This window comes from Miscanthus floridulus, chromosome 19 (genome assembly GCF_019320115.1).
Source record: "Miscanthus floridulus cultivar M001 chromosome 19, ASM1932011v1, whole genome shotgun sequence".
Classification (NCBI taxonomy): Eukaryota; Viridiplantae; Streptophyta; class Magnoliopsida; order Poales; family Poaceae; genus Miscanthus; species Miscanthus floridulus.
The window spans coordinates 15853003-15861533 of record NC_089598.1 but is presented as its reverse complement, the minus strand read 5'-3'; the positions used below and the strand labels follow the sequence as shown (position 1 = coordinate 15861533).

The 8531-nt window shown below is 48.1% G+C and overlaps 1 protein-coding gene across 2 annotated transcripts; it reads right to left on the bottom strand.

Annotated features, from left to right (window-relative positions):
- Positions 1 to 6404: 6404 nt before the first annotated feature.
- Positions 6405 to 8020, bottom strand: LOC136527030 (caffeoyl-CoA O-methyltransferase 1). Of its 2 annotated transcripts, XM_066519630.1 has the most exons (5): positions 7779 to 8019; positions 7561 to 7640; positions 7275 to 7419; positions 7020 to 7151; positions 6405 to 6913 (listed from the first exon to the last, which is right to left on the bottom strand). In XM_066519630.1, exons 1-5 carry the CDS (start codon positions 7911 to 7913, stop codon positions 6620 to 6622), a joined length of 786 nt encoding a protein of 261 aa, XP_066375727.1. In that variant the 5' UTR covers positions 7914 to 8019; the 3' UTR covers positions 6405 to 6619. The 2 variants fall into 2 exon arrangements, with proteins under 2 accessions (XP_066375727.1, XP_066375726.1); XM_066519629.1 differs by having other exon boundaries at positions 7020 to 7419; positions 7779 to 8020.
- Between the last annotated feature and the right edge of the window lie 511 nt (positions 8021 to 8531).

Below are 8531 nucleotides of genomic sequence, written 5' to 3'. Positions count from 1 at the left end.
CACCACAGGAAGTGCTAGGAACTAGGAAGGGCGTGTGACTCCGTGTCTGTGCTGTGCCTGTGCCTGTGACACTCATATATCAGTATCATACATGTTAAGGTTAAGTGACACTGCAAGTGCAAACATATCTCTGAGACTCAGACTCTAGACTCTCAGACTGCTGGTTGGTGAACTTTCATTCACGGACTTAAACGCCGCCTTCAATTTTGATGGTGACCTAACAAAAAATTAAACTGAATATATGGTTTACTAAGGCTTCATGGTACTTAGGATCTTTTCTATTATTTACAAAACTGAAAATCATCGCAAATAGATTGCCTAAAGTCTTACTTGGAGACCTACTTTACACCAAAGATGACTGAGGTTCAAGATGTTAGCGTCTCACCAACCATTCACCCACCCCGTGAGACAGGGACGCCAACCCAACTCCGGCAACCGGTTTGGCCTGCCTCCTCCTAACTGTACTGGAACCCACTCTCTGTCTCTCTAATGAGATGGCTTTGATTTCCTTGCACGCCACTACCGGCGGTGTGTGATGATGAAGCTGCTGTTAGATTGATCTCCACCAGTTGGCCCAATGACCAATTGAACCCTTGATTCGCGCCCTGATCGGAGGCGCCAAGCCGTTCTTCTGGCTGATGGGCCCCCATCGTGCAGCGCTATAAAGAGGAAGGTGGGGGCCGGGGCGCAAGGTACGAGGTTCATCGTAGCTGCCAGCGCCCCACTGAGGTTCCTAGCCCTAGTCTGATCTAGAAGGGCGTGTTGTAAGCGACGGGAAGTCCACACCATCTTCACCGTCGCCACTGGTCCGTGCCTACGCTGCTGCTACCGTCGACGGCCTAGCGGGCACCTACAGGGCTTCCCCTACACCGACACATCGCGGCCACCATGTTGGCGGCGCCACGGCCGCGACTGCACTCGACAAGGTATTGTCTAAGTCAAGTTCTACCAACTGATCTGCACCTAGAGGTACTACAAATCCTATCAATGGTATCAAAGCAGGTTCTAGTGTGTAGATCTAGATCGGGGTAGAAAAGTGAAAAGAAAATAGAAGGAGGGGATTCATTTTCCGAATCGGATCGAAACCCTAACCCTAACCCTAGAAGAATAGAAAGGAAAGGGAAGGGGGTTTTCCTACCTGGGAACCGCCCACACCATCACCACCGCCGGCCGTCGCCTCGACGCCGCGCGGGAAGTTACCCCGAGTCGCCGCGGCGTTAGGACTCACCGCCGTGCGGTCTCCACCTCGGGCTCGGACCAAGGGCACCGCCCGAGGGCCGCTCGACGGCGGCGCGCTCAACCTTTGGCGAGTGTGCGCCGGTGAGGGGCCCCACGGCAAGGCCGCCATCGCACCGCCGTTGCGCGGGATGAAGACCCCGAGCACCGCCGTAGCGCAGGAAGACCCTAGCCACTAGCTCGCCGGCGCTCCACCGAGCCGCGTACACATGCTTAGGGCACCATCGCTAGACCGCTCGACGGCGGCGTGCTCACCCTATGGTGGGCACGTGCACCGGCGAGGGGACCGACAGCGGCGCCGCCATCTTCTCTCCGACCACCATGGTTCTAGGTGAGAAAGGAGAGAGAGAGCTGGCCGTCGCGGCAAAGAAAGAGAAAGGGAAGAACGAAATGACCTAGGGTTTACTCGGGGAGGCGACCGGGAATCCATTTTGTACATGCGACATCGCTGGGCGTCCGTCGGATCAAGATGGATGACTCAGATTGCACGGGCCACTTTTGGCCCAGGCGGGGAAGGAGATTCCTGGCCCAGGCCCAGGTTACGGCCCAGGTCTAGTTTGAATCTCTGTCAAAATTTAAACCAACGGGATAATTTTTTCAGAGAGTAGATGAGTACAGTAAAATGCTTCTAGAAGGTAGATAAATTATTTTTTATGTTTTCGCTGCAAAGTTTAATATTTATTATCTTCTAATTAAATTCGAACCAACGGGAGAATTTAATTTAGAGAGTAGTTAATTTTGGTTTGGTAAATTATTCTTATGTTTATCCTCTAATTTAAATTGGAGGAATAGTCTGATTTTTTAATTTAAATTATGGTATTGTTATTTTCTGACCCACATTGATGATAACAATATTATAATGAGTTTATGATTAAAGTTTAAATCTCTAATAAATTTTACACTAACATGGTCAATTTTTCAGAGAGTATATAAAGATCAAGAAATGCTCCTGAACTAATAGAATATATTTTATTATTGTGTTTCGCTACAATGATGTTGATTATTTTCTAATTAAAATCGAACCAACGGGAGAATTTAATTTTGAAGAGTAGTTATATGTCTTTCAAGTTAATTTATGAGTTTTATGCATTAATTCTATTTTCTGTCTAACGGTAATGTAGAATTGATGCAGAAGCATCTTGTAAGTTTTATTTTTTAACCGACGAGATCACTCGGCTGCACGCCAATGGGCTGCAATGCTGGGGTCTGTGAATGAAAAGGCTTGAGTCAAGCCAGTTCAGGATAATTTTTTGTTAGTTTACTATTTTCTAATTAAATTAGAACCAACAGGAAGATTTAATTGAAAAATGAAGTATAAGTGGATGTTTTAGTCATCATGACTAATTTTTTCGTTATGGTAATTTGTATATAGATTTATCCCGCATGGGGAGAAGTTTGGCATAGTACTTGTGCTAGTCAATCCTGCATGACGGGAGAAGTTTTGTGATGACTTATAGGTTTTTGTATCCCGCATAGCGAGAGAAGTTTGGGTAGCTCTTATGCTATGCAAGTATTGACCATGGCACAATAGAAATGCATCGTCATGGTCAATACTAATCAAAGGACAAAAAAAGATGCAAGCGTGACTTGCAAAAGTACAGTTAATAAAAGGCATCGTCGAGTTCTTGAAGTGGAATGAGAAAAGTGTACTCCTATACGGATCAAGAAATAACTTTATTTGCATGGAATAATCATGTAAATGAAGTAAGTCATAGTTGTCTCCTCGTTCACAGTTTTCTGAATAGCTGTCGAAATTATGGTGGTATAGTTCATGCCATATTTCGAGGGAGAGGATTGTGAGATGAATTAAGAGTAAGAATTAAGATCAATTAAGAAACTACTCTTCATTAAGAGTGAGATAAAGATTTTGATGAATGTGACCGTCGGTCATAACAATGATACCCCTAAGCAGAGAAACAAATAAATTCCTGGATTTTTAAAGCTCCGAGAGGAAGATAGCGTAGTCACCATCAAAGATATTAAAGCGGTGCTTAAAGCGCCATATAATGTTTTAACAGATTGAACCCAAATAAGAAATTAGAAGATACACTATATTTATAAAAGATGGGACGATCTGGGAGAGCACGATATGTAGAGACCTATGACTTGAAGAGAAGCGAGACTGCGTGCCCACTTCAGTGATTCAAAACAACGAATTTTTTGATACATGTTGATGTTGTATGACTTATACACCACCTGTTGTTGGCTCTTCAAAGAAGATAAATAATGTAAACAATAATCTTGTAATACAGGAGCCTGTAGAATCAATTTCCTCTTGGCAATGAAGAGCAACAATAGCCTCATAAGAAAGTGCCAGTAGCTGAGGCCCCAGAAGGTCTCAAAGAATTAGTAAACCAGTTTTATGGTGACTATGAAGTCTATGTTAGTGAAGAAATTCAAATATAGGGTGATCCCACCTCATTTGAAGAAGCCATGAGAAGCGTTTACTCATTTGAATGACAAGAAGCTATGGAAGTTGAAATGAATTCGATGAATACCAACGATGTTTGGGACTTACAAGAAGTTCCTAATGGAGCCAAAATAGTAGGCTGTGAAAGAGTCTACAAGACAAAATATGACTCCAAAGGGAATATGAAAAGATATAAAGCATGACTTATAGCAAAAGACTTTACGCAAAGAGAATGAATAGATTACGATGAGAGTTTTCTCTCCAGTCTCATGCAAGGATTCTTTTAGAATCATAATGGTGTTATTGGCATATTACGATTTAGAGTTACATCAGATGGATGTAAAGACGGCATTCCTCAACGGGGATTTATATAAAAACGTTTACATGACATAACCCAAAGGTTTTATCGTGGAAGAAAAAGAACGTATGAGATGCCGCGTGTAGAAATCCATTTATGGGTTAAAACAAGTCTCTAGACAGTAGTATTTGAAGTTGATGAAACGATAAGAAAGTTTAGGTTTAAAGAAAATGAGAATGACAATAGCGTTTATGCGAATTTCAAGAATGGAAAATTATTTTTCCACAACCTGTGTATAGATGACATCATACTCACTAGTAGTAATGTTAATCTGCCATTGGAGAAGAAGAAGTCTTTGTCCTCAAGTTTCAATGTGAATGATCTTGGTGAAGCCTCATTGTTCCAGGAATTGAAAGTCCCCGAGATAGATGAAAAAAGGTATTAGGACTATCGTAAAGGCATACTTAGAAAAGATTCTAAAGAAATAAAGTATGCATACGAGTAAACCTATGCTTGCTCCTATAGTCAAGGGTAATAGATTTGTGAGCTTTCAATGTTCTAGGAATAGATATGAGATCGATCAAATCAACATGGTTCCATATGCTTCAGTTGTTGGAAGCTTAATGAATGTACAAGTAAGAACTTACCTTGGCGTAGCTTACGTATCCGAGATATTTTGGCAGAAGTCCAGTCCAGATATAGATCATTGAAATGGAGTTAAGAATGTCTTGTAATTTTGCAAAGTATCATATGCCTCATGCTGAGTAAGAAAGAACAAGTACTCTCAAATAGTTGTGGGTATAAATGTTAAGTTTTGACGAAATGTGTTGTGAAATCCACAGTAGTTGCTAACACTCGCAGTTGGAATATTATTGTGGAAAAGCTCCAATAAAACAGTTATGGTGTCATCAATGATACATACCATAGTATAGCTTGTCATGAGGCCTTAGGAACAGACAAAAGTGGTTAACGGAATATGTACCGGATTTAACAATGGTAGTCAATAGCAATAACCATTTAAAGTAGTTAACTCCTAAGACAACAGGTCAAGTGTGCTGCCAAACACATTGACATTAAATTATATGTTGTAAAGGAGAAAATCCAGAATTATTTTGAAAGCATTGAGCATATAAGTACCAAGCAAGTACTTGCGGATCCGCTTACCAAAGGCTAACCACCCCGTGCGTTCAGAGAACACACAGTCGACATGGGTTTACGGGAAAGTCTATGATTTCTGGATACTAAGGGCCTAGTTGAGAATCTGTTTTAAAACAGAGAGAGTGTATTGTAGTTGTTTAATCTAATGGCAACTGACCGTGACAATGAGGCACACTCTATGCACTGGTCTGCGATGGAATGATAAAAAAAGATAAAGTAAGTTAAGTTTAAGTCATAAGGTGATATCAAGGAGGAGAATGTTAGATTGATATCCACCGGCCGTTCTTCTGGCTGATGTGCCCTCGTCGCGCAGCGCTATAAAGAGGAAGGTGGGGGCCGGGGCGCAAGGTACGAGGTTCATCGTAGCCGTCAGCGCCCAACCGAGGTTCCTAGCCCTAGTCCGATCTAAAAGGACACGCTGTAAGCGACGGAAAGTCCACACCGTCTTCACCATCGCCACTGGTCCGCGTCTACGCTGCTGCTACCGTTGACGACCTAGCGGGCGTCTACAGGGCTTCCCCTACACCGACACGTCGCGGCCACCTTGTTGGCGGTGCCACGGCCACGACTGCACTCGACAAGGTATTGTTTAAGTCAAATTCTACTCACTGATCTGCACCTACAAATCCTATCAGCTGCTGCTATTGTGCTATGCTTAGCTGCTACTGCAACTGCTATCCCTGGCATGACTGACTCACTGACTGACTAACAAACTGGCGTGTTTCTGCAAGTTTCTCCTTGCCAAAATTATGGTCTGTCTGTCTACGAGAGTAGGACTTCTCTAGGATTTCGTTGCGATTTAGGGCATCGGATGTTGGACTTTGAGAAGGGAAAAAGAGATGCTTTTTTATTTCTAAATACTGCACTGCGTTATCGTTGATTTTTCTTTTGCTTTTGTTCTTCTATCCACATCAGCACATGGCCACACATGGGCACTGAACTTGAGCTAGCTCTGACACAGAAGGTTCTGTCTGTTCACAATCGTCGCGTTCGGCAAGGTACAGATGCTATACTGGTAGCAAGTATCTGCACGGAGATGCGAGGAACTGGGTTTGAGGTTTGCCATCTCTGTCAAAAGATGGAAGCATCCATCGACTGATGTGGTAAAACTTCAGAGCGCGCATGAACTGAAATGTACCAAACCAGAATCGGGTAAGAGCTGTAGAATCTAGGAGTAGATGTAGATGAATGTGAAACGCACCCAATTTGGCAGCTTGGGTTTTGACCAATTCAGTAATTAATCAGGATTTTGACATGCACAAGGAGAACGAAATCATTCACAGTACTATAGGTACAAGTATATACGTAGTAAAATACTAAAATTGATTGGTAGTATTATCCATCTCGAGATTTACGTATTGAAACGGCGACAATTCCCAAGAAGAAGGAGGAGGACAAGATTACAGGGTCAAGAAAGAGCCAAAAAAAGCTGGTGAATAATGAATGCTGCGCGTCGTCTTTGGTATGATTGGAATGGGGATGCGGCGGCGGCGCCGTCGGTGGCCAGGGCATGTTTTTCACTTGACGCGGCGGCAGAGGGTGACGCCGTCGCCGACGGGGAGCTGGCAGATCTCGACGCGCTCGTCGGCGGCGAGCGCCTTGTTGAGGACGAGCACGAAGTCGCGGTAGAAGCGGATGTACTTGCGCATGGGGGCGTCGTCGGGGAGTACGACGGAGCCGTTCCACAGCGTGTTGTCGTAGCCGATGAGGCCCCCCAGCTTCACCAGCTTGAGCAGCCTCTCGTGGTAGTTGAGGTAGTTGTCCTTGTCGGCGTCCACGAAGACGAAGTCGAACGACCCGTGGTTCTTCTCCTGTGCAGACAAAAACGGATTCAAGATCGAACCTTCGTCAGGACTCAGCCGGCTGACATTTCAATCGCTGAATAATAGATCTAGCTAGCCGGCATTTTTTCCGTACGTCAGCGACGAGGTCGTCAAGGACGGGGAGCGCGGGGCCCTCGCGGAAGTCGATCTTGTGGGCGACGCCGGCCTTCTCGATGCAGGGCAGGCCCAGCTCGTAGTTCTCGCGGTTGATGTCCATGGCCAAGATCTGCGGGACGAACAACAGAGACAGAGAGAAAAATCCTTCATTTATCAGTGGACCGCTAGCTGCTTCACCTTCAGGGAGGGAGGTGTGTGGCATGCAGATCTGGGAAGAGAGGGAAGAACCGACCGTGCCGTCCTCCGGGAGAGCGAGCGCGGTGGCGAGGAGGGAGTAGCCGGTGTAGACGCCGATCTCCATGGTCTTCTTGGCGCCGATGAGCTTGATGAGCATGTTGAGGAACTGGCCCTCGTCGGCGGAGGTCGTCATCAGGTTCCTGCACGCCACCACAGGACGCCGCCATGGTTTCCAGATCAGATCGGTCTTCCAGGAGGTCCGTCAGCTCAAATCCACGGCACGGGGGGGGGGGGGGGGGGGGGGGGGGGGGGGGGGGGGGGTGGGGGTGGGGGGGACGTACCATGGGTGCTTGGCGGTGATCTCGCGGAGCTCCTTCATGCTCTCCGGCTCCCGCGGGTACACGCTCGTGTCCAGGATGTACTGCGGATCCATCATTCGTCCCCCGGTCAGATTGATTCAGGCCACGCAGGAGATCTAGAGCGCGCGGCCGGAAATGGGGGCACGCATGGCTCGAAATGGGCAGGACAGGCAGTGTGTGAGTGCTCTTGTTTACCGTACCTGGTAGAGGTCGTCGCTCTTGAGCAGGCTCTTGTGGCCGACCTCGGAGTGGCGCGTCTTCTGCTCGCCGTTGGCGTTGCCATTGGCCTGCTCCGCCGGCGCGGCCTTGGCCGCCTCGGTCGCCGTGGTGGCCATTGCGGGCGGTGCAGTAGCAGCTGGACGAACGAACGAGTCCCTCCCGGAGATCTGTCGCGTCGGCTACTCGGGTATTGCTGGCTGGATTGACCGACCTTGCCTGCCGTGCCGGGGCGGCTTATATAACGCGCGACGGCAAGGCGAGGCATGTGACTTGGCTGCAGGTAGGCGAGCGCGAGCGACGGGGTCCGGGCCCGGCGCGTCAGCGGCCGGACGCGGTCGGTGTGGCACTGTGGGTTTGGTTGGTGGGGTGGGGGTGGGTTACCGGTGGCCGGGCCGGGCCTCGGTGCGCCGTGCGCGGGGGTGGGTGGCGGCCGCTGCCCGCTGGGGAGGGGCTGGGCTGGCCGATGCCCGGATCAGTGCGTTTGGTCACAGAGGCCTTCGGCCTCCCGTTCGCCGTGGTGCCCGGTGGACGCGGGCACGGTCGCGGCCGTGGCTGTCGAGTGTGCGGACGGAGAGGGGTTGGTGGGAAAGGGAAGCGGGCGCGTGCGGGCGCGGGCGCCGGGTGGTGGTCGCCTTCCGCCTCTTTCCGGGGAGAAGCAGGGAAGCCCGCAATTGGTGCCTGCCGCGGCCCGCGGGGGGAACGGACCCACCCACCAACCCACTCTTGCTTTCCGT

Excerpts from the sequence above, each read along its gene's own strand:
- LOC136527030 (XM_066519629.1), bottom strand. The coding sequence starts at position 7,913 with ATGGCCACCACGGCGACCGAGGCGGCCAAGGCCGCGCCGGCGGAGCAG. Across the intron at positions 7,641-7,778 it reads AGAGCGACGACCTCTACCAG|TACATCCTGGACACGAGCGT; the intron begins GTACGGTAAACA and ends ATGGATCCGCAG. Across the intron at positions 7,420-7,560 it reads ATCACCGCCAAGCACCCATG|GAACCTGATGACGACCTCCG; the intron begins GTACGTCCCCCC and ends GGTGGCGTGCAG.